General features: G+C 40.6%; 2 protein-coding genes across 4 annotated transcripts; one reads left to right on the top strand and one right to left on the bottom strand.

Moving 5' to 3' along the window:
- Positions 1 to 2,793: 2,793 nt before the first annotated feature.
- On the top strand, positions 2,794 to 14,130 carry fam118b (family with sequence similarity 118 member B). Of its 2 annotated transcripts, none has more exons than XM_035153780.2 (8): positions 2,794 to 3,264; positions 4,010 to 4,099; positions 4,355 to 4,607; positions 8,619 to 8,846; positions 9,597 to 9,725; positions 10,758 to 11,055; positions 12,981 to 13,046; positions 13,652 to 14,130. In XM_035153780.2, exons 2-8 carry the CDS (start codon positions 4,017 to 4,019, stop codon positions 13,690 to 13,692), a joined length of 1,098 nt encoding a protein of 365 aa, XP_035009671.1. In that variant the 5' UTR covers positions 2,794 to 3,264; positions 4,010 to 4,016; the 3' UTR covers positions 13,693 to 14,130. The 2 variants fall into 2 exon arrangements, with proteins under 2 accessions (XP_035009671.1, XP_035009672.1); XM_035153781.2 differs by having other exon boundaries at positions 2,795 to 3,264; positions 13,329 to 14,130.
- Positions 14,131 to 14,275: 145 nt separating this feature from the next.
- On the bottom strand, positions 14,276 to 25,863 carry srpra (SRP receptor subunit alpha). 2 transcript variants are annotated; one of them, XM_035153778.2, is made up of 15 exons: positions 25,752 to 25,863; positions 25,488 to 25,625; positions 25,043 to 25,126; positions 24,196 to 24,359; positions 23,418 to 23,578; positions 23,160 to 23,331; positions 22,560 to 22,722; positions 22,326 to 22,444; positions 22,105 to 22,226; positions 21,923 to 22,009; positions 20,377 to 20,549; positions 18,149 to 18,362; positions 17,759 to 17,922; positions 16,208 to 16,306; positions 14,276 to 16,122 (listed from the first exon to the last, which is right to left on the bottom strand). In XM_035153778.2, exons 2-15 carry the CDS (start codon positions 25,608 to 25,610, stop codon positions 15,994 to 15,996), a joined length of 1,974 nt encoding a protein of 657 aa, XP_035009669.1. In that variant the 5' UTR covers positions 25,611 to 25,625; positions 25,752 to 25,863; the 3' UTR covers positions 14,276 to 15,993. The 2 variants fall into 2 exon arrangements, with proteins under 2 accessions (XP_035009669.1, XP_035009670.1); XM_035153779.2 differs by having other exon boundaries at positions 23,160 to 23,322.
- Positions 25,864 to 26,256: the final 393 nt, after the last annotated feature.

Genomic DNA, 26,256 nt, shown 5'->3' with positions numbered 1-26,256 from the left:
TGTTTGATTTTACATATCCCAAGCTATTCACTATTTATCTTTTTTCTTGTAACATTCAATCATCACAAACAAATCTACTACTTTCTATAGCGCTTGTCCTACAGTTACAGTATGTCAGCTACTTGTTTATACTCTTCTAAATCTTTCTGATTCCACAGTTACTTTGCAAAAATGAAGTCAAGGCACAGACGGTGTGTAAAGGAAACCCGCGGTGCATTCTGAGGAATAAACTGCTGCTTTTCTACACCTAAGCCATTTAGTTTCAAATACTGTTGACACTTAACCAAGTAGTGTTTAGATTGGAAGAAATATAGACCTCCGTACCAATCAATTAATCAGAATTTATTTGCATAACACTTTTCATACAATGTAACACAATTCCTTTACAGAATAAAAACAGAGAGCACAGAGCAAAACAATATTACAAGGAACTGAGGAAAGCTAATGTAAATCTCATAAACTTCAAATGAGGTGACACCAAAGTCAAGTAAAAAAAAATGATAAAAAATATTAGAGATACCAACATAAAATACTTGAAGAGATAAGAAAAGGATGGAAAAAGAGGAATAAGTAAAACGAGAAATAAAAAGTTAGATTTTCAAGTGAAAACTATTCAGACAAAGTACATAAATAGATAATTGAATGAAATAGAATAGAATGATAAATCTGTAAAACAATCCAAAACATAAATAAATGGAGTGAATGAAATAAAATAAATGTTAATACTAGGCAAGTGATGAAACCTAGAGGTCTGTATATGTTTAAAAATAGATGAGACCTTCTATTCATGTCAGCAGCATTGCTTGTATTGAGGAACAATGTATGTCTGATGCACAGTGTTTTGGAAACAGGGCGTATATCAAGTGTACTAATACCATATGCACCTGCACCCATGACTGAAGTGGGTCCACACTCACAAGGTGGGTATTTTACACAATCATTCACTCAGCACTTAGTTAGTCTCCGTGGTGGGGTCCTGAAATATAGTCTTCACCTGGACTTGTTATGGTCTAACTCTGCCTGTGGTATTGGACGGACGACCAGCTGCACCAGTGGTTCAAAATTATATCATGCGTTGAATCCACTTAATATTATACCATCTTCACATCAGTTCAGTAAAATACTTGACACAACAGCTGCAGAGAAAACCAGACAGGATTGAAATCACACTTTTATTTGTCATGAGGGACTGTGACCTTTGCCCTTAATACTTCAGAGTGCAGTTCTCATTTTGAACAGGAGGGGACAGGCCAGTCCAGCAAGTACTTTTGGCTGAAGTTCTTTATGCTGACGTGTTTCTTTTTAGCACAAGTTATGAGAGAACCCCAAGAACACACATTGGGAGAAAACAAATGATGTTGGAAAGTTTCTGAAACTACCAACTTAACAACAACAACGATTTGTGTGATTCAAATCTAAATAATATTTGTAGTTTCACTCAAGAGTGAAAGTTTCTGATACATTATAACACATACTATGATAACATGAGGCCTTGGGCACAAAGGCAGAGTGTTTAGTTTCTCTGATATATATATTATATAACAAATTTGATTCCACAGTCTTTTGTAATGCTACAATAGAATGAACGTGCTTTCTGCTGCAATCTGCGCAACCATTTCATAAATGCAACAGCGAGGTGTTTATGATGTAAATACATTTAGTGTATACACTGACCGTATATAAACCATATATATATATATATATATATATATATATGTATATATATATATATATTTACCTCTCTGACGTCACACAGCCAGAAAGGATCTGGCTGTTGCTGCATTCGAGTGCACTTTGTAAATCTTAGCTTCGAATTTGTAAAAAAAAGTGATTTGTTGTTTAAAGCAAAAATATATTATAATTTTGATATTTGTTGATGCAATGAGTGCAATGAGAAAAAACTGTAACTGTACAATGACTGTATCCTGGATATAAAATGCTTAATAGCCCAAGACTTCTTGCAGCTTAATATCGACAAGACTTGACTATCAGGCCTGACACAGTCAATAACTACACCTTAAAGCGCCTAGGTTCTCTGGCCCAAGGGTACAAATGTAAAAAACATCAACTTTAACAATGACCTCACCTAAAATAATCATGTCAACACAGTTGTCCAGTCGTGTTTTCTGAAGCTCAGGAAACTTGCAAAGATCAGCATGTTTTTATCCAGCAGTAACATAGAGAGATTGTCTTCCATGCCTTTATTTCCTGTCGTTTTGAATTACTGCAATTCTCTCTTGACATGCCTGAGCCAACAGAATCTACATAAAGTACAGCTCGTCCAAAACGCAGCAGCCAGACTCCTCACCAAATCTGCTAAAAGAGAACAAGTGACCCTGACTCTAGCTTCTCTTCATAAGCGTAATAAGGTTATTAATGTGTGTCCTCTGTATATGGCTGCACCTTCACAGCAAGTGGAAGTTGTCTATTTGATCTGTTAACAACTTCTAAAAAGATTCGGTTCCAAAAATATTCATCAATCTTAATTTGATTGATTTGAAAAACTAAAATAAAAGGTATTTAATTCAGTTCAACGCCAAATCTCAACATAATAAGGTCAAGACCTTAAAACGTATAAAGAAACCCAACAGTTAACACAAAGGTAGATTGTATTGTTATAATAATTATTTATGATGTATGTATTACGTAGGTTTAATGTATGTGTAATACCATGGTATCTCAGAATGACTCACATCAAATAACCTTGCTGATATACTTTTCTTTTCAGTATTCATGTTTAGTTTTGTCCACGTGGGCCTGATGTTTCACGCAGAACAAAAGAACACTGGGGCCAGTTGTGCGGACGGCACCTGAAGGCATCATGGGACTGGGCGCACACAGCACTACAGGCGGTGACTTTAATGTCTGAGTTTAAAACTTCGACACACACACACACACACACCAGCGATGTTCACACGCAGCAGCTGTATCCAGGACACATCAGCACTGTTAGCTAACATCCATTAGCTACTCTCAGTATGAGCTGTAAACCGCTAACTTAGCACAGAGTGACGGACTAACTCTTCGCTAGCTTAACGCTAAAGGTGTTAGTTAACGTTAGCTGTGCGTCGTGTCCCGGTGTTTATCCGCCTGTGGGCTGTATTTCGTTAACACCACCTGAAAAAGGCTGTAAGCGCTGAATTCAAGTGGACTTCCAGGATATTGCACGTGGTTCACCTGGACACAACGTAGATTTTTGGTTGACTTTGAATCAAAGGGATTTCTGCTTGATTAGAAATACACGTTGGACTCACCTACATCAAGGTAAGAAAACTGTGGTAATGTTTGTTAACTTTGGCATAGAAGTAACTGGTAGTTGTCTACTTCTAAATAATTGTGAATAAATGTTACACTGGGTTAAAACACCGACTTCCTGTATATGTATTGCCGTTGTTGCTAGGGGACATTAATTCACCTACACCAAGTTAAGGAAACTGGTAATGCTGTTTGTCTGCAGCACAAAAGCAACTGGTAGTTGTCTACAAATGAATTCATGTAAATATTGACACATTTACGAGGTTAAATTAAACACTCATATCCTGTATATGTAATGCGGGTGTAGCTGTGAGACATTGACTTAACTTGAAGCCAAGAGTTAGGAAAAACAAATATCATAAGCCGAACCAGGTGTGTTCAAGTTGCCGGGAACAGCAGCCCTTTTTCTTTTTTATAGTGGCTACCAGTATGTTATCAGACTGCTGGCAGTAAGGTCTTTACAAGCCACTTCCTGTTTGTGAAGTGATGAGGATGTTGCTAGGCAAGACGGGTTCAGCACTTCAATTGAAATTAGACTTTTATTACCTGACACATTATTACAAATTATAATCCCTTGTCTGACACGATTCCAGTGTTATCAGGGTTTAAAAGAGCTGTGGCAGCTTTAGTGTCCTGTAATTTCCTGTTGTTGCTAATTTGGGAGGAATGCTGTGTTGCCTTTTGTTTGCTAAATTAGTCAACATTGAACTTGTATTGCCAAGGTAGCATGTGTTGTATCATCTTTGTGTTTCAGGAGCTGAATGGCCTCTGTTGTAGCAGTGAAAACTGAGAAGCGACCTGCAGCTGATTCTCAGGATGCGGACTCGAATGCCAAAAAGCCCAGGTAAGCTGAATTGCGGCATTGAAGCCAGCTGTACATTATTGTGACCATTCAGTCCCAGGCTTTGTCAACCGGGCTGATCGAAGCCTTTTTGTTTTTTGAATTTCTATTTTTGTCAGCACATCTAAATGAAGGCACGTTTTAGTTTCACACTGCATGCTAGTATGCTTGAAAATGGTTTAACCTGCATGCTGTTGGAAGGATTAGGAAAGCACCTTCTTTGGAACCGTCTTCACTCAATCTCTCCCCGCCCCTTAGGAAACTGCTGCCCAGCCTGAAGACCAAGCGGGCCCCCGAGCTGGTCCTGGTGATTGGCACAGGGGTGAGCTCTGCAGTGGCCCCTCAGGTCCCTGCACTCCGCTCTTGGAAGGGCCTCATCCAGGCCTTGCTGGATGCGGCCAATGACTTCGACCTACTAGAGGAAGAGGAAAGTCGCCGTTTCCAGAAACACATGCAGGAAGACAAGAATTTGGTGCATGTGGCCCATGACCTCATTCAGAAACTTTCCCCGGTAAGACTGCCTGAGCCTTTTTCCGCCTCACCTTGTTACACATGCTAGAAAGAATGCCAGCTCGCTATCCATTCCTCAGCCAGGGACATTTTGTTTTCAACTTGCATGGATTGAGATAAGACATCTTAGTCTTATCTCATTAAAAGGTCTATAGCAAATGACACAAGGCTTGTTTGTAGGATTTGTTCTCAGAAATGTTGGTCAATACAGACAAAGGGTTTGGTCAGTGAATATTGAGTTGATCACAAATGCAGTAAGGCTCTGTTTTCGGTTTCTTATTTTCAAGTGTTCATAAACACCATTGCTGTCTACATGGCGTCTTGGAAAATATTCACCCTGATAAAGTCAGGCTAGTTGAACTGAGCCAACTTAGTTTTTCTTTTTTTTTTAATTCTCCCTTGCCTTTTTTTAATCGAGACTGACTAGATATTTCCAGCATATGTACAAGCCTGCATTCCACTGGTTTGCTTCGTGCCAAAAAAGTTGCACATACGCTGCCATTATTGGTTAGTTTGGTGAGTCGGGCCAGTGATGTTTCAATTTCATCAACAAACCACAGCCTATTTTGGTAAGAGCTTCCTGAAACTATTCAGTGAAGCACTTCCAACTTTAAATGTTACTGTTAATCAGTCAGGTCTTTACTTTGTTCCTTTCCTTTGGTGTCAGCAGTAACTTCAGCACCATAACTCAATTGACATTTGTGAGTTTCCAAGTAGAAAGGACAAGCATTTGTTTACATTTAAAATACACTCAACTGGAAGCCACATACAAGATCTCTTAGGCCTGAAACAAAGTGACTTTGTAGTGTGGACATCCCGTGAATTTGCAATAAGCACGTAAGGTTGCATACTTTTATCATATCAAATATCAGTTATTTATACCCCTCTTAGAATCTATACATATTTGTACAAAAAAGGGGAACCATTCCATCACACAGGGGACTTTTTTAGACTGTTCTGCACCATGTGACCCCAAAGAGGCATGAAACAAAAATAAAATGAACTTGTACCCTGAGAAAGAGACTAACACAGTTAAAATAATATAAACAACAAGCACAATGAAGATGATCCAGAATCAAACAAATCTTGCTGCTGATGGGGAGGAAAATAAATAAAATTTCCTCAATACCACTTGGGATAATATCATTTTTGGTTTTCCCAGATAACCCGTGTCTCTTTTATTGGCCAGGTCTGTTCTGGAGCAGGGCTGCCAGATGGGAGCCTTATCACAGTTTGCCTCCTGTGTTAGTCATGTCTCATCGCACCTTTGACATTGATAAAACACTCTTTGTTTCAGGCCTCAGCCTGTTGTCACAAAGGGAACAAACAGCGCTTTTATGGCTTTATCCACTGGTTTATTTCAATCCACAGTCGTGCAGACACCAGCCCACTGCTGTTGGCTACAGACACAGCAGGATCTAGCATGCAGAGGAAAAAACAACCCCCACCAGATTTTCCATTCAGACGGAGTTAACGCACCACCCCAACAGCAAGCATTCTGCAAGTTCTAGCATGTGCGTGTAGCAGCTATATTCACAAAATCCATCTGCAAAAATATTTCCTTTATTGCAGTTAAGCACGCATCTTAGCACGAGACCTGAGCTGGTCCTAGAAAAAGGATTGTACTAATGTGTTAATCATCCATGATGATATTATTCATGGTGAGGTGCCTGCCCTAGCATCAAAATACCCTCAGGAAAAAAACGAGTCGTATGAGGTTGTGAGAGACCTGCCCTCAGCTCCACTTAATTCCACTAACAGTGAGGTTTTAACCAACACTTCATGGACTTGTGTATCACATGGATTTTGGTGGTCTGCAGCTACACAGTGTCAGGTAATGAGGGTAATCTGAAGTTAAAACTCCAAAGAAAATTTATTTTTGTCGTAAATCCTCTCACACCTTTGACCTCGGCAAAAACCCTGCTAATTAATTTAAACGCGCGGACTAGTTTATTAATCAAGCGAGAAAAATCGAAACAGGGTCAGTGGAGGAAATGGGAAATGCGCCATACCTGTGTGTATAAAGATCAAGTGTTCTGGTCGTTATAACAGGAAACTATTGACATTTTCCTGCAAAAACAGATTTGTAAAAAATTGGTATGTATGTACATATTTGTTTACAAAAACAATAATAATTTAAATTAATATTTTAACCAGAGTTGTTTACTGGTACTCCATTTGGTTATTACATAAGTCCTGAAACAATCCAAGGACACAGCGATCAGGATGGGTGCTGTAGACACTAGGTGTGGATAATGAGCTTCTTCCTGTGGAAAGGACTTCTACCGTTAAGCCTGTTAGAGCCATAATCTCTGGAAGTCAGCGGAGCCTTTCCCTGTGCAAGGATCACCTTGGTCACTGCATCTATTGCCACTAATCTACTATTCTTGGCTTACCGTCTCTTCCTGCCTTTCTTTCACCTACAGCTTTTCAAAACCCCTCTCATGCATTGTCATGGAGAGATTCAGCAGAAACAAAAAAATTAATCTCCTCATCAAAAGTAGACTTTTTCCTGTGAGACTTTTTCTCAGAAGTTCAGCCTCAGAGGACAGGACAAGATAGGACAGACTACTTCCTTCTTACCCTTGATGAGGGGAGAGAAATCCCAGGCTAGAAAATATTTAAGGACTCGTGGTGTCTGCTTCAATCTATGAACGATAACCCATAAATAAAATAATTTGTCTTTTTTTTTATTTATTCGACAAACAATAATAAAAATACCTATTGGTTGATTAACTCGTCAGGCTCCAAATAAAATGCACATTTATTTTAAGACGCTTGATTAACACATGATCAGGTCACATGTATATACTGTAAGTAAAACTGCACTCAAGAGGGTTTAATCCAATTAAAAGGCTGCTTGATGTGGGTTTGTGAAAGTGTACTCCACATCACAGTTGCTGTAATTTATCAATGGTTAACTGATACTTTAATTTTTAACATGAGATACTTCCCCAAAGGTAATAAAGTGCTCACGTTCAAGCAAGTTAAACCAGTGAATGTAGGAACTGACATGAGTCAGAAATGATGACTCATCAAAAATACACTCCGGGCACATAAAACGAGGAACATATTATTCCCCACACTTCGAATTTTTTGGCATTCAGTCTTTACTTAGCAACTTAGGTTGGACATGTTTTTGCAATATTGAAATCATTATTTAAAAAGTTTTCTATCACATCAGTGTGGCCATTCTCCTGCGAAGAGTTCACCAAGCAGACCTGTTCAGTTCAGTGGTCAGCGCTCTGGCCTCACAGCAAGAAGGTGCTGGGTTCAAACCTGCCAGCTGACCAGGGTTTCTTTGTGTGGAGTCTGCATGATCTCTTCGTTGCTCTGTGGGTTTCCTCCACATTCTCTGCCTTCCTTCCAGAGTCCAAAGACAAGGATAATTGATTAATTGGCGATTTTAAATTTCCCGTTAGTGTGACATGTGAGCATGGATGTCTGTCTCCCATGTGTCAGCCCTGTTATAGACTGGCGACCTGTCCAAAGTGTGGCTTGCCCAACGTTAGCTGGGATTGGCTCCGGCCTTCCCCTGCAAAAAAGCTGTAAATATAAAACTAACTCAGACTGCAATAACCGTGAAAGCGTCTGCAACCCTCTGTACCTAAGATTTTAGATGTGACAATTAAATCAGTACTCTGGTGATTATCAATCATGATGTGTTTACTTTGAATATCTGTTGTACTTCCTCCTTGCAAATGAAATTCCCAGTGCTGCTGGTTAATATCTGCATTTCCCCTTTCCAGCTGGTACCATTTTAAAGTATTGCTGTTAAAAGATGCTTAGCTGAGAAAATATAAAGGTTAAGTCCGCAGACACCGAGCATATGTTCTTGAAAGCATCATGCACTGTCTGTGAAGTGTTATAAATGATCCGTTAAGGTATTTTCTGCAGGAATATCAATTTAGGTGATTTCTGTATATGCACTTACAAAATAGCAAAAATTGTGCAGTTCTTCAACACAAAACATTATTCCCACAGTCTTCTCTGTTTTGCTTTTTTTGGACAGAGAACGGGCAATGTGCGATCCACATTTTTCAAGGACTGTCTGTACGAGGTATTCGACGACTTGGAGTGCAAGATGGAGCATGCGGGGAAACATCTGCTGCGCTCGGTGCTGCAGTTGATGGAGAGCGGCGCACTGGTCCTTACCACCAACTTCGACAACCTGCTGGAGATCTACGCGGCTCACCAGGGCACCAAGCTGGAGTCTTTGGACCTGACGGATGAGAAGAAGGTAAACACGCTGTTTAGGTGATTGATTGATTTTTCCTGATCACAAGTCAGCTTTTTCTTTCAAATGAGTGCAAAGGTCAGAAAGCAAGCGCTAACGCGAGTACCTTATGTTTGGCTATGGTCAGATTGTAGGAGGGTTTTTTTCAATTCAGGCTGCATCGTAACAATTCTTTGGGTTATGAATCCACCTGAATAGTCTCTTGTACTCTGACCATTTGGTTGAACTGACTTCCTCCACAGGATTTACATACCTTCTCTTTCAGTGAAGTTCCTGTTCGGTCTGTTTTGGAGAAAAATGACAAAGCTCTGGCCTGAAAGAGCCTTTTGTCTCAGACAGGTGGAGGAAGGTTAAAGTTCCAGCCATTACTCAGCCGCTGTTGAATTTTATAGATTGAACAATATTTGCTTGGGGTAAGACTGGGGTGGAGAGCAAGTGTGTGTTTCCCAAGTAAACATAGATTTGTTCTCTTCTGACCAGTTTCCTCTTGAAATCTCAACTCATCCATTCGTGTCACTTATGTCCTGCTTGATTTTAAAAAGTAAGTTTGTTTATTTGTTAAATAAAACACAAATTTTCAAGAATTGATTTGAGTTTTTTGAGAGACCGGTCGCTGTGCCCCTCAGTCCTGGTATTTATGCCTCGTCTCCATCAGGGCTAATATCCTCTCACTGCTGCTCAGTGATTTTTACACGCTGCCCAGCCAGAACAGGATTGTGAGCAGTGGACTGTGATGTGTGTGTGCATGTCTAGGTGTTGGAGTGGGCTCAGGAGAAACGGAGGTTAAGTGTGCTGCATATCCACGGTGTTTACACCAACCCCTGTGGGATCGTGCTGCACCCTGCTGGCTACCAGAATGTACTGAGGAACACTGAGGTCATGGTGAGTGCTAAAATGGTTGTCAGGTTGGTTTGTTGACATGTGTCGACGTGAAATTTAAATTTGTAAATAATAGAACAGGCTCTGGTATGTTACAGCCTTACGGATCACCTATAAAGGACCTCGTGATTCAGCCCCCTGCTACACTGCTGTATTACTGCTCCCCTCAGAGCCAGAGGGCCGCCTCAGATCCTCGGGCAGGGCTCTGCTCGCTGCTCCTGAGTTGTGGTTAAACTAAAAGTGAGCAGGTTTTTGCAGTCAAGGCTCCTCAGCTCTGGACCTTCCTGCCCGTGGATCTAAGGATACAGAATTAGTGACATATTTTAAATCACTTCAAGAACATATCTTTAAAAAATAAAAAAAATTAAGCTTTTTATTAATCCTAGAACACCATCTTAAGACTTACATGTGTTGTCCATTTTATTATCATAGTACTGTATTATTTTATTCCCTCACTTTATTTCCCTCAGTCCTGAAATGTTTTCATCCTGTTCAACCATGTAAAACATTTTGTGACAATGTTTTGAAAAGTGCTGTATAAATTAGGATTATTACTATTGTTAATTTACTATATTGACGTACAAGCTGCACAAATTAGGAAAGGCTGTCTGTACCAAATTTTATTTTTTCCTACACTGGGTAATTTGTAAGATGGAGTATAAGGGCCATATTGAAGAAAAATAGGATAATTATGTAGTAATATTACAAGAATAAAGTTGTAATATTATGAGAATATTGTAGAAGTTCAATACAAATTTTTTTTTGTTATTTGTGAAACCTATAGTCAAAAGTAAAACTTAACAAGATGTTCCACATTCCTCAATTTAACACAGGCAACAGCCTGATCTTCTGATTATCCTCCTCTAAAATTACGACTGTAGTTTCATAATATTGGATTTAAGCTGTAGTTTTACAATTTTATTCTTGTAATATCATGACTTTATACTTGGAATGTTAGTTTTTTTTCCTAGTGAATCATACTTTTGAAATAGTAGCATGTCTAAAGAGAACACATATTACCCCTTGTTTCAACAGCGTGAGATCCAGAAACTGTACGAGACCAAATCCTTTGTGTTCCTCGGCTGCGGGCGCACAGTGGACGACACCACCTTCCAGGCTCTGTTTCTGGAGGCAGTCAAGCACAAGTCGGACCTGGAGCACTTCATGCTGGTGCGGCGCGAAGACGTGGGCGAGTTCAAGAAGCTGCGCGACAACATGCTGGACAAGGGAATCAAAGTCATCTCCTATGGAGACGAGTATGCCGACCTGCCCGAGTACTTCGAGAGGCTGGCCAATGAGATCTGCAACCGCGATGTGTCCACCAACGGCTGGGGTGAGGAGGATGAAGGCTGGTAACTCTTCACTTTGTGTGACTGATGAGTTCAAGCTACCCTGTCTTCTAGAGATCACAGTAAATATGTTTGGAAGGATACTTATTTGCAAACAGATTATGTTTTCTATTTAAATTATAAATTTACACATTTGGTAAGTCTCAGAAAAGTGGACACAATCGGTTCACAGACGACACATTTGTTTCCAATATAACCACAGCATTACTAAAGTTTTTGGTTATGTTTAGACTCTTGCAGCATTTGGTTAAGGTTAGCGAAAGTGTGGTCCGGTTTAGTACTGATAATATTGAGGGACGACCGACACAATGTGTTCATTTATATTTCACCAAAACCAGATTTTCCCCAGACCTTAAGTGTTTTTGTTTCCTAAACCTAGTCACAACTGAAGTTGAAGAATCTTACTTTTTCTTAATTTACTATGCTCATCAGGTACTCTGTTAAAATATTTTTTGTAATTAATAAGTGTCATACAGAGAGGGAACTAAGTAAAGCAGGACTTAAAACTAGAGAAAACTCATTATCTAATCATCCCTATGCAGATGGGGGTGGTGTGATGTGTTTGAATCCACAAAACACTTTTGGAGTTTCAGGGGTAAACATGTGGTGTCATCAAGCCCCGACATTTATATTCCTAGCGACATCATTTACACCAAGATTTAAGTCTAAAAGTCCACCAGAAGTGGCTAAGCTAGTGGACATTTGCATTTCCGACAGTCCCTGAATGCACCTCATCGGAAGATATCAGCAGACATTTCCAGTGTGTAAATGACCTTGTTTGGAGTTGAATATGAACGTCGGGGCTTGCCCTCACCACAGGAGCAGTATGGTTTTTCTGTTTTATTACCACTGAAGGACTCACCATTGACTTCAGTTGTATTGGATCTGCTCTAACAAAGTTTACCACTGAGACTCCAGAAGTGTTTTATGGACTCAAACACTTCAGCCACCTCTCCATCGGCTTAGTGGTGGGTAGATAATGAGTGAATTTTCATTTCTGGATGAACTGTCCCTTTAAGCATTAAACTTGCCTGGAAGCAGAGGCTCAGGTCAGGTTACCCTGCCATGCCACAGAAATGATTCAGGGCATAAAATGTAGTTGATAGTCCTGGTTTCACAAAGTAGCTTTTGTCTCTTTTAGAAGAAAATGAAGGATTTTCTTGGATTTCAACATATCTGCTCAACATATGAGTAAAGTAAAGGTGCAGTCCAAAAAAAACAACTGATTTCAAGATGTTGTGGGGTTTTCACTGTTGTGTTGCTATGATGGAGACATTCACTGAGCGAGAAGAGTTCAGACAGGATGTGGGAGGAGGGACAGAGCAGGGGGTTGAGGAAGTGACATCACACCCTGAGGAGGTCCTCGTCACTGTCATCCTCGTCCCGCTTCATGTTGACCTCATGAAGGAAGTATTGGTAATTTGTTGAACCACTTTGTTGAAATCTTCTTTACGTCCCGGTAGCCATCAATAAACTTGTCTGGGGGAAAAAGTCAGTGTCTGTGGCCCTCGCGGGACTGTAATAAACACAATCATTTCATTTGGACAGAATGACATGCTTCCCTGGTTTACCTGTCGGTCACTAACTGACGTGCCTCCCTGCGTACACCCTCCCTGTGCTCTCACTGCACATGCCGGGAAGATATATATATATATATGGCTGAAGCAGGGACGGTAATCAGAAGTTAGTGAGCGAACGGATAAGTCATCCTCTAGCAGTTGTCAGTGCACAATCATGTGTTTTGGAGCCAAAGCTTTGAAGAGAGCGATGATGGGGTGGGGTGTATCGCCTGTAGCCTGCACTTGCTAACTTTTACCAATATTTCCAACCCAAGCTTTAACTGACCTTGCTGAGAGGAATTCAAAATTTGAGTTGAGCCTGAACTTCTTTTTCTTATCTCCCTCTACAGGATCTCCCTCCCAAAATGGGGAAGAGCAGCAGAATGGTTTCAACACACAGAAAAGCCTCCTTCAAGGTTAGGACTCAATGCTTCTCTTTGACTTCAGGCAGTGGCCACTTGCAGGAGACATGCTCCACAATAATAAAGCCCTGTCCGATACTTGTGTTTTCTTATTGCATGCTGATAGACAGAAAATCCAAGGCTTTTCTTGATTTTCAGTATGAACAGACCTGCTGGTACTTTAAAATACAAAGATACAGCTGACCACAGTATTGCATGCATGGCAGACAGTGACAAGTTGCTGCTCTTTGTTATTCAGCTGCTCACTCGACTCCATTCCTTCTCTTTTTGCCCCAGACATTCATTCCTGACAGGCTCACGGTTGGGATCGCTATCAGTCATTTTCCTCCACAGCTCTGCCGTGAGAGATCAGTGTATTTCGAGTAGTGCTCGATTCTGATTTCACACGGTGGATTTAGGAATCCCTGGAACACTGTGGGCCATAAGAGACCTACAAACTGTTGTCAGTATTTTTGCAGAATGTCCACAGTTTCCCTTTTTATTAGTTTTTATTTTAAAAAGGGAAAAGAGAAATTTACGGTCACAGCCCCAACTATACTGCGCGTAAATATTGCTGAACCCCTCAACATTTGGGTGAACTATGGTTTTTATGTTGGCAGATGATGCAATGCTATGCTGCTTGGATTTGGACAAACATTAAACAATAAAACAAGCTGCCTCCTCTTGACCTTGACTGCCCGGATATGAGCGGCTCCAGGTGCAAGCTGTAACGCACATCACATGCTCTTAACTGAAAAAGAAAAAAAGTCTTGATATGTAAGATATGATTGTATCTGTCATGCTCAACCCTGAAACCAGGAACACTTGATTTGCACATTACTGGATGGGGGAATGGGAATGGTGGAAATAATTCTCCGTCATGGATAGTTACAACAATGTAATGGGTCTGTCCTCAGATGTAAGTTCAGGGGAGTATCTTTTCTTAGCAGAGATTTTGCCAGTTGCAATCACTTTGCCACTCCTGTGCTGAAAATAAAAAAAATGTTCTTTGTAAGCCTTTTTTTGTATTTTTAATACTTGCATGTGTTTTCTGACAGTATTTAAGTACTATTTTCAAAATAAAGCTTTTGGTATCCCATTTGTCCGTTGTGTTTCATGGTGGAATACACTTATTGTAAGTCGCTTTGAATAAAAGCGTCAGCTAAATGTAATGTGTTTGCATGTCTACTGATGCTGAGCTGCTACAGAACATGTGCCTCTGCAACATATGACAGAACAAGTTCCACTTTACAGGCCGTCGTAGCATATAGCAGCTTTATTTAGAAATGTTTACATTCTCATAAATTAGCTCAAATCTTCTGTATAACTCCTGATTCTCTCATATTGCTCTACCGTAAATTAAAGGGGGGAGGAGTAGAGATATTTGAAACGTACATTTCTTCATATAAATCATGAGTGAAAACATGAATATAAAGGCCAAGGAGTCTAAGATCTGACTGGTAAGAACTAAAAAGTTTTTTTTACAAAATATGTCTGCTTTTAATCAAACTGAGGGAGTATTCTTTTCCTCTTTCATAAAACCAGGGGATCAATTTGTCCATTTTGTGATGAAAATGTGTTAACACTTATGTAGGTGAGGAGCTCTGGAAGATAATCCATCTGAAACTAGTACCACAGTTGTTAGTGTGTTTAGCTGCATGTAAACTACTGAGGATTAGTCTTGCGTCTGGTCTTTACCTTTTTTTTTTTTAAACAGGAGAATTACAACATCCACTGACTTGATACTTGATGGATTCTATGGCTGACCTGTAAACAGGCTACATCCACACTACTACGTTTTAAAATGACAAAACTAAAACAGTCTCCATCCACACTGGCCTTTGGGCTATGCATCAGTTTTAGTCCCCTGTCCAAACTAATACCCACAAACGCATATCACCCAACGCTCATGTACACTGGGCATATGTTTGCCAGTGTGCACAGGAAGCAGATAGTTTACTCTGCACTCAGTTGTTAGTTGCAGAAAGAGGTTACACACATGAGGCAGCAATAGCAAAACGTAAGAGCAGGGATTTCTTTTGTTAATAGACAGACAATGAGGTGGAACTGTTACTGGAGTATTAAGCAGCCATGGAAGCAGACAAACACAAGACTGGGAGTCATGGCAAAACAAATACAGCGGAGCGGTACTGAGAGCATTACATGCCCACGATTTAGCATAGGCTAAAAGACTCAATCTGCAAGCTGTTGAGTGTCTACTTTCCAAACTTCTGTGTTTCTGCCTGTAATGTAGCCCCAGAGTATTCAAAATAAAACGGGGACGACAGCGTCTCCAAACTTCTCTATTTTTAAAGGGCTCTTAATTCCATAGCAGCAGTGACATGTTTAAAAAACGCAGTAGTGTGAATGTAGCAAGATTCATACACCTTCACTGGATGAGGAGGAGTGGTTTCACACCTGAACTGTCATGGTACTCTTGATGGAAACTAATAGGACAGGAGACAGATAGGCACTATGGTCACTAAGCTTTCCTCAGGCACCGGCAGCTGCTGAAATGTCACATCCAGCCAGCCTTCATGACCTGACCTCATTTACACAAAGAGGGGGAAAAGTGACTGACAAAATGCCAGGTGGGGACTTTGTTGTCAAAGTCTTTTACTGAGTGAACCAGTAAACTAATGACATTTACAGCCTAGATCCATGTAGCCAGAATGTCATTTGGATGCGACTTCATTGATGGAGGTACTTTTCAGTTTGGCCCAAAAGTTTCGAAATTATGCAACGGTAGGTTCCTGTGGCTTCGATTTGCAAAATGACCTGTTTTGTCAAAGTGCTCACTTGTCCTTTACTGGGAGGATAGAAGTCCTGTGCGTGACACGAGTTCTTCATTGGATGCGAAGTAGAGCAGGAGGGATAGTAGGATGAGAGACGAAGGCTTGCAGGGCTGGAACATCTCACGGCAGTGTGACAACATTGTTTGAGACGATGAACATGCGGCCACTTAAGCCTTCATCAGGGCACTGACCACAGCGCGGGCATTGAGGCTGCGCAGGTCGCTGTAGGTCTGCCCCGTGCCCACAAACACAATGGGCTGGCCCGTGATGTACGTCATGGAGATGGCAGCACCAACCTGTAAAAGATGCAGTGATGTCAGCTTTCTGTTAATCTGTCATAACTCAGGAAACGACCTCAAACACTGGAAAACGTGATTGTACCTTGTCGTCAATGGTGTCAAACTTGGTGAGAACAATTCCATCAATGAGCCGAGGCCTGTCAGACATGGAGTGGTCGGCCAGAGCCTGGTTGAACTTCACCTGAGGACACAAGTAAGAGAGGTGACTCAGTTGGGGCTTAATTTGTACAGTGCTGACTTTCACATCTCCCTATTTAAGTGAGCAGGAGTACAAAACCATCTGTACAAGCAAGAGTGCATAGGTCACTGGAGCAACCCTGACCCCTGCTGGAGAGTTTCCTTCACAGAAACCCTTTTTAAATCATACAGCATTTTCTTATTTATTACTGTTAACCCATTAAGATGTCAAATAAAATGCACTCGTTTGAAAACCACCACCTAAAACCGGGGGGTTTTCTGAAGAGTTGACAGAATAGCCAGCGTTTACAAAAACTTTAATTTCTCAGCCTTTGAATCAGAGACAAGCAGCAAAAAAAACATTTGATAGCTCAAACATTTGGCTTTCATCGTAAATCAGCCTTATCCCTGAACTTTGTGGTCAGTGGTTCAGCAGGAACATCGTCTGGGTCTAACTCTTAATTGTCATTTCCATTGTCCCATGGAGGAAATTTGTCTTGGGCCAAAGTGCTACAGCAGCTGCAGAACAGGACATTATACAACAAACAATAACAAACTGTACACAAGGACATATAATGAAGACCCAGAATAATAATGCAGAATAAAAGTGAGTTTCACCTGAGGATGGCAGGCAGGCCTTCAGGACCTGTAGATTTCTGATTACAGACTCTGCTAATGGCTCAATTATCAGACAGTGGGAAGCATTACAGGTGGTTATAGTGTCTAAGGCCTCAGTCCCTTTCTGAGAGAGGTCCTGAGTTTTAAACCTGAGGAAAAAGTTGTTGAGTTCATCAGCTCTGCCTTGATCGTCCATAGTAGAGAGCTGTATCCTATTGGATTTCATATTTATGATGCTTTTCATTGAGTCCCACAGTCTTTTAGTGACCATCGAGCTAAATCTATGTTCGACAGCCGCCCGATGTTTTCCTCTGTAATCTGCTCCTGTCACTTAGATCGTCAGACCTTTGTATGAAATGCTACTTCAAAATCTTTTTTGCAACACACTAGATTTCCCATAATGCATTATTGCCTTTCCCGCGAGTATTTCTGAGAATCACAATGTATTTCATCAGCCGCACGTCTTGAAAAACGACGACATCGCACTCGTCTCATCCGGCTATAAGGGCATGCTCACAAATTCGAAAATGTATTAGTGTGAGTAAGGGGGGAATAAAACATTTGCTTCCTTTGGTGAAGCAAATCTACCTTGAATTTGCCCATGAAGCCAAAGCTGATTAAAAACCATAAATCCCTGCTTCAGTGTGTATTACGTTCAAGCAGCTGATCACATGATTAGGACACCATTTTGAAATGTTTGAAATCAGCTGTGAATTTCCTAGAAAAACTTTTTTTCAAGTTACTGAGTGAGAACATTTCTCCTCAGTGTCACTTTCCTGTTAGTGCGTGTTGTATCCCAGTATAAAAAAAAGACTGAATTTGTCAGTGATCGTCTTACCAGCTGGTCGACCGCCTCGTTGCCCACCAGAGCCTCCCCAACAAACAGCACCAGGTCCGGCATGTTGACTGCGATGAGTTTGGCCAGGGCTGTCATTAGGGGGGCGTTGTCCTGCATACGCCCAGCAGTGTCCACCAGCACCACGTCAAAGACCTGGTTGCGAGCTGGAGTGGAAGAATGCAGAAGGTATAGATGTAACTTTATCATACGGATGATATTCATCATTAATGAAAATGGATTATAACTAACAAAACAGAGAAAACTCATCACTTATCACAGCAGCTTTATGGGTTAAATGAACCAGTTCCAATTCTCTGGATCTCTGACGTGGAATCAACAAGAAACCATTCTCTTTCAAATAATCAGTCGGCTAGAAAGAAAATGTTTTACCATAGGCAATGGCCTCCATGGCAATTCCAGCCGCATCCTTCCCGTAGCCCTTCTCATAGAGCGCAACTACGGGCCTTCCCCCATGCTGCTCCTGGGGATGCAGAGAGTTCAGGCGCCTCTCATGAGTGCGGAGCTGCTCCACTGCCCCGGCACGAAAAGTGTCACAGGCTGCGATCAGCACTGTGAAACCGTTCTCTATCAGCCAGAAGGAGATCTGGACCGAGACAGACACGTTTAGTTCATATCAACTCTGACATTTTAAAAGTTACACTCCAAGGTAAGATATCAACAAGTGGCGCTGAGCAAATACTCAGTATAATTTATTATTTTTATATATTCAAAAATAAGCCTCTGAATCCTGTTTAGCTGTATTTGTTCATGCCGGCACACTGGGACACCTGAATAGAACAGAGCTGTCTACACAATATGTAAAACATATATAATATTTTGTGGTAATTAAAGGGTTTGTATTGGTAACAAAAACATCAAATCATAAACAGAGATTTTATTATTCATATCTTATATAATATCGTAAAATGTACTTAATGCTAAAATAATTATTTCCTTCACCGGGTTCTTTGATGCCCAACCCTTACACTAACTCAATTATTTGACAACTAACCCATCAGCAAGGTAACCATATAACAACAGTTCAGTATATATATATATATATATATATATATATATATATATATATATATATATATATATATATATATATATATATATATATATATATATATATATATATCTTACATGCAGGCAGGGTAAGAGGCAGAATGTAAAATTGTTTTCAATTTTGTACCTCAATGTTTTAAAATTTTAACTAGTTTCTTCGACTTCAGGAGGAGAAATCAGTCTTTGAACTTGAAAAAAATTCGAATCATTTGAAATGCATAGTAATAATTAGCTGTATCAACTGATTGAACATTTTTATTGTGATAGGATTGTGTTCATGTTGCCCAGTCGTGTTTAATGGTGAAACAAGTTTAGAATATGCATTTCACTTCACTCTAAAACGTTGCCCTCAGTCAGTGTTGTGCATGAACGAGTTCAAAAGAACGCGTTCATTGAACATGTTCATTTTTATGAGAACAATGAACTGAACGCAACTTAATGACAAATAATGAATTTGAACGGTGAACACGTTCATATTATCTGAGGTCTAGCTGAAACGTTACGGAATGTTTTCCTTCTCCTGAGGAGAGACGCTGTCTAAATCGAAATGCTTGCACCATGTCGTTGCTCAGTGCCCGTACAATGTCCGCGATGTAGCCTAACCTAAACCAACTAACTCGACTTCGCACTACGTTACCCATGATTCATCGCACACACACGTAGTCCAAACAAGCAACGTATTCCAAGACAACAGCTCTCGGTCTCATATAAAAATGGCAAGTGAAAGCAGAGACGCAGACTCAGCGACTACATCCGATGCACCTTATTATTATTATTTGCGGGATTTTTACACACTGTCTGATAAAGATTCCGACAGTAAAAATCTCACCTTTCTGTGCAAATTGTGTCGTCCTGCGCTGAAAAAGCAAGTCCGGACGTCAGCCTCATCCGCATCTAATTTAAAACGGCATGTGGAGCTGAAGCATCCAGCTAGCCTAAAAAGTTATCTCCAAGTAATTGAAAGTCAAAAAAAGACCAAGACCCCCTGCCAACAGCCCCAAATGACCCAAACCACATTGTCTGCAGCCTTCAAGGGTATGATTTCCCAGCAACAGGTAGACAAACTCGTGCAGGGTATGAATAAATAAACAGGCAAAATTAGCAATAATTAAAACAAATTAAAAAAACATTTCTTTTAGGAATTGATACATATGAAGTACAGTTTAAGGCAAGGGGTAGTGATGGATAAAGTTTTCTTTAAAAAACAAGTTAAGTCTTTCATTCTCACTTTCCACCTTAAAACTATGAAATGAACTGAACTATGAACTAGTTCAGAATTTAAATGGTGAACTAGTTCATGAGAGGTGTGAACTTGCACAACACTGCCCTCAGTGCACACATTTTAACACAGGAAGCCCCAGAGTGAATTCTATCTCAGAGTTATAACTGACCACAATCTCATAAAACAAGGCCAAACCCATTGAGTATGGCCCGAAGCTAGAAGTGACTTCCTGTGTGGATAAACAGTTACAAACCACAGGAACTATGCCGGAACTCGCAGAAAAATTGTTTGATTTTGGAAACATGTCACTCCCCACTCAACACCTCACCTTGGCTAGGTTGGTGGACTTTCCGACCCCATTGACACCACAAAATGTGATGACAAAGGGCCTTCGCTGTCTCTGCGCCTCCACGACGTCTCTCAGAATATCCACCCTTCGCTTGGGCTGCAGGATCTGCACCAGCGAGTCCTGTAGGGCCTGCTTTACTGTAGAGGCCACAGCTACAAACACACACAAACACACAGGTTTCATGAACATGACACTGACTTCAATGAGCTTCATTGGTCTCCAGTCTTCAGATCTGAATCCAGAAGCACACCTTTGTGATGTGGTGCAACAGGAGATTGGCAGCATGAATGTGCAGCTGAAAGATCTGCAGATCTAAAAAGAAGTTTTCAACATATTGTGGAATCAATGTCACAAAGAACTGAGGCTGATGGAGGCCAAACACAATATATATATATATATATATATATATATATATATATATACACACAATGTTCCTAATAAAGTGCTTGCTGAGTGTAAGTTGTAAAATCTGCATCTGGTCTTTGAAATATATACAATATACGTAAGTGGGATGTTTCAGAGTTATTATATCCAGATGCTGAAAATTCCACATTGTGAATCACATCCTGTGTATAAGATACCGAGGGGAGGATCATATTTTAATCAACTTACTGTGGTAATCATACGAACCACGTTGGGGAAAATTCATTATGATGATGACATTACTGTTCTTAGTGTGTAAACTGAGCTCTCATAGATGGACAAGTGAAGGCAGAGAAGATCGCTGCATTGTAAGGAATCCTTGCATCGAAAGAAAAAATAAATAAAAAAGGGGGTGAAGATCTGATTTTTTAAATTAAACTAGTGAAGTGTCTGTTGCTTGTTTGTCCTGTGTTAATGCTCTGGAGCCAATTCAGGATTATTCCTGGTCATTAGTGAGTCCTCCTCAAACAGTTGGACAATATACTTTACATTTTTATTGTTAGTGTGATGTACGTTGTGTGCAGAGTTTTTTATAAACAGTCTATGATGCAGAGGGAAGTTAGAAAACTGTTCATCCTACCTGGATTATCTGCAGTGAAGATTTTATAGTCAATGTTTTTAGCTAAGTGAAACTGAATTTTCTTTATTACTGTTTACATGTGTGTTATATTTACTGAACGTTACATGTCTGTTATTTCAGAGGTCTGTTAAGCAGCCAACACAATCTTCAGATCAGAGTTCACAACTTTTCAGCTCAATGCAAAGCAGTGCCGCAACAAAACAAATGGTGAAATAAAAATTATAAAATTATCTGGCGGCTATTTTTGCTTGCGGACTATTTACTGTCAACTTCTGTAATTTATCCGAGGACACTGAAGAAGAAGACTGGTTCAACTCGGTCCACGGACTGACTGTTGCCCTGCCCCCACTGACGGCAAGGCACTGTTCACATGTTTATTCAAAATGCGTAATATCCGAATCACACCAAATTTGACATGACAAGCTGACTAGATGAACGGTTCTCGAGATATGAGTGCCACATACTGACAGACATTTGCGGGATTAGTAGATAGATAGAAGATAAATGGTAAAAGTTACTTACTGGTGAATGTGCCCATGACTTTCCCCTCCAGTTTTTTGGCTACAGAGTCACAGAGCTTGGAGGCAATGTCGGCTGCTACATTCTTTGCTACAGGATGATAAAGGAGAAGAATGAATAGCAGAGAATTCACTCTCACATCTAGCTGAATGAAGACAGTGGGAGAGGGGGATTTGATATCATACTGATGAGATGCTCCCTCATCTTCTCCAGCACTGGCTCCATGTCATCACTGCTCAGGCTCTTGGAGCCCACCAGGCCCTTCAGCATCCCAAACATGCCCCCAAAGCTGCCACCCTTTTTGGAGCTGAGGAGAACATGCAAAGTTTGGTACTTGTTCAGAGTACAACTGATATTGGAGACAAATTTAAGGTATAATGTTAAAATATACTCAACACTTTCTTACCTTGTCTTGCTTGTTCCACTGACAACCACCCTCTCATCCTCTTCCTCAATCTCCTCTTCGTCACTGGACTCGTAGTCCACAGGCGGCAGCTCTCCCTCCATGGAGCTCACCTGCATCCCCTGAAACACATCCAGCACATTGAGAACTTCAATTGAGTCGTTATTAATGTGATTATCACAGATGACTCTTTAGCTAGAAACCTCTTAGGGAGCGGAGAGGAGGTGGTGTACATACTGGGTCAATTTTGGTTTCCAGGCTCTGGTCGTCACCGTTAGTGGAGCCCTCTCCTTTAGTTTTGCTGTAGTCGAGCGCCTCGGTGCTGCAGCCACCCATGTCCCAAACACGCATTCGTTTCCCTCTTGGTTTCTGGGGCTTTGGAGACTTACTACTACTACTACTACAAGAGAGAATGATAGAATTAAGCATTTTGAAATAAGCAATCAGACATTTACACCAGGAGACTTACAAACCTTGTAGCAAATTCTAAAAACACGTGTGATCATTTAAATGTATATTTCTAGTATTTCTGTTGGGTATTGAAAAACACATAACTACTAAAACTATGGTTCTAACTCTAATAGGGACAAACGACACGATCACATCATAATATGCATTCATTTGAAAATCATCAGTTTCTGCCCTTATCGCTTTTTTAAAATCAGGCATTTCTGTTGAGGATCCACTTGGGGATCTAAACCTTGCAGATGACTGAAATGGAATTTAACAGTGATACTTGACAGTGGGACTATGCTGCTGCTGCTGCTGGCGAGATGCACTTACTGTATGTCTACCTTTGGCATTTTTTTAAACATATATTACTCTCTTTTCTCTTACATGGGTTTTTCAGTAGTTCCCACAATGCGTTTGCGAAAGAATTCCTCTCTCTTCTTCTGCATGTCCTCCTCAGGAGTCAAGCCCTGGTTACCATTCTCAACCGTCTTCTGCCCAGAGGATGTGACCTTGCCCTTGTCACCTTTGGCAGGCTCAGCTGCAGGAGCTGCAGGAGCTGCAGAGGTTGAGAACATCGCATCAAGTCAGGATTGAGACTGAAATGATGTTACACTTCAAAGAACCACCTCAAAGTGCACATACCCTCCTTTTTGGTATTTTTATTCTTCTTGCCACCCTGTTCCTTGCTTTTGTCCCCACCCTTCGTCTCAATCATGGACTTCACAGTTTTTTGGGATTTATCTGACTCCTTGAAGGACCGCATGGCGACGTGGCTCCGAGCTTTGCTGCTCTCTTCCGCCTCTCTTGTGGTAAACATTTGATATGAGCCAGCATGAACAGGACAATAAAGGTTTTGGTCAGTGAAGAAAGGTTTAAGTATGATCAACGTCCTAATTATCTTGACGTACTTAAAGGGATAGTTCAACGAAAATGTTTAATTCTCCTCATTATCTACTCACGACTACGCTGATAGGGGGGGTGGGTGAAGTGTTTGAGTCCATAAAACACTTCTGGAGTCTCAGCAGTAAACTTTGTTGCAGCAGAATCCAATACAACTGAAGTCAATGGTGTCGTCTTCTTCTTCAGACGTAATAAAACAACAGAAAAAACACAATATGCCTCCATACTGCTCGTGTGGTGTCATCCAAGTGTCAGCAAGCCCCGACATTCATTTTCAACTTGAAACAAGTTCATTAACACCAAGTTTTATGCCTTGGAAGAGGATACACCATTGACTTCAATTGCATGGCATTGCTGTTTACCCCTGAGACTCCAGAAGTGTTTTGTGGACTCGAAGACTTCACCCACCCCTCCAGCGGCATAGTGGTGAGTAGATGATGAGACAGTTTCAGTTTACTTAACTAGTGATGACTGGTTCAATCAAAAGTAAAGCATACAGTGTGATCCTGTCTGTTTTTACCTTAGAAGCATCGTGAAGTCGTCCTCGAACTCAAAGTTATTGTTAAGGAGCTTCAGCACACCCTTCTGCTCCAGCTCATTCTTATAACGATCTCTAAAATGAAGCTGAACATCATCTATGAACTTGTCCACATATGTCAGCGTCAGGATCTTTTGAAAACCCACCTAGAGTAATGATCATTAACATAAACAAATAATAAACAAAAACAACATAAGTAATTAACAGTTTCATCCATTTTAAAATAGGGTTATTCCATGTCAAAATCATCAGACCTTTGGGCTGTGCTGTCTTCATTCTTCAATGTAAATGTTGCACATTTGATATGGTGTTGGTGCTACATTATTATTTTGATTGAACATATTATTTAACAGTTTAACGTGGTGAAATCACTTCAGCTTATGTACTTATTGAGCGTTTTAACAGTACTGCGTTGATGCTGATAACCATGATTGGTCACTATAACACTCATTCATACACATTTCTATCTGTGCAATTCATTGTCTAATGTGCAAACTGGGCATATTGTTTATGTTCCGTTTACACAACATCATTTATATTCTATTTGTATTTTTACATTTCCTTGTGTATATATATTTCATGATTACTTATTTATTAATTTTAATGATGTCTAGGTTTTGACTTTCCTCTTTGCAGGTGCCACATAGCCGATGTCCCTGTTGTGGGACTAGGATTATGTTGTGTATTGTGTCGTGATACAACACGTTCACATCGTTTCATCTCTATTTGAGACACATAACATTTCGGTTGTATATGTCTCTCATGTGCCCAAACTGTGAGGATCTGACAGGGAATGAGCCCTGATTGAGTCTGTAGGTGAGAGACTTACCACAAATATGAGCTCAAACTCATTGTCGAGCTTGTATTTAAGACTCAGGGCCTCGTGAGAGTAGGAATTATTCCCACTTCGCTCCTGTAACAACACACACATCGTTGACATGTCAGCTGGACTCACAACACACACGTACACGTACACACACACGTACACACACACACACACACACACACACACACACACACACACACACACACACACACACACACACACACACACACACACACACACACACACACACACACACACACACACACACACACACACACACACGATTCTGTTTCTACATCAACACATTGTGACTTCAGGTTGATTCACTCTATAGAAGTTGCTACTTTGGCCCACTGTCGTTGCGCAGTTAGCTTACAGCTGCTACCTGTTAGCTGTAGCTGCTAACTGAGAGTTAGCCAAACACCAGGCAGCGGTGGTTGTGTCTCACCTGGAGGATGACGGAGCGGATCAACGCGTTGACGGGCCCCGCGAAGGATTCACTGACCCCGGCTCCCTGAAAACACCACAGCACTATCCCCCCTTTGCTGAAGATGGTGAAGAAGTCCAGCATCTTGCCCCCACGTATCTGGATTAAAAGCGCACACAGGGGTTGTGAGGGTGAGACAGAGTGAATGGGAAGCACCGAGGATCATGACTGGTCCGGTGAATGTGAGCAACACTGGTGACACCTGCTCACACGGTTCACACTTACCAGGTAATTCTTAAAAGATGATAAAATCCACCACCAGTGCAAAACTGTTTTAGACACGTCAGACGCAGAGCCAGGAAGTGACGCACACTTCCGGGGATAGTTCTTCTCGATTTCGCGCTTGCGCAGTTTGATTCTAATACTTTTTTATTTGTAAGTCTTTCCTGATTCTAAAGTTTTTATTTTTTTGTCGGTCTTTTATTTTGTTATAACAGATTCAAAAGCTTTTTTATGATTATTTTTGTCAGTCTTTTATTTTGTTATTAAAGATTCCGAAGCTTTTCTTAAATTATGTTTTTGTCTGTCTTTTATTTTGTTATAACAGACCCTAAAGTTAGTTTTTTTATGTTTTCGGTCTTTTACTTTTTTATAACAGATCAAAGGATCGGTAATAAAAAAATTGTACTATGAGAATAAAGTGGGAATATTGAGATTAAAGTCAATTTTAATTTATAGAGAATAAAGCCAAAATGTCGAGAATAAAGTTGAAATGTCAAGAATAAAGGCT

The sequence above is a fragment of the Hippoglossus stenolepis genome, chromosome 4, assembly GCF_022539355.2.
Source record: "Hippoglossus stenolepis isolate QCI-W04-F060 chromosome 4, HSTE1.2, whole genome shotgun sequence".
Classification (NCBI taxonomy): Eukaryota; Metazoa; Chordata; class Actinopteri; order Pleuronectiformes; family Pleuronectidae; genus Hippoglossus; species Hippoglossus stenolepis.
This window is presented reverse-complemented; position numbering and strand designations above follow the sequence as displayed.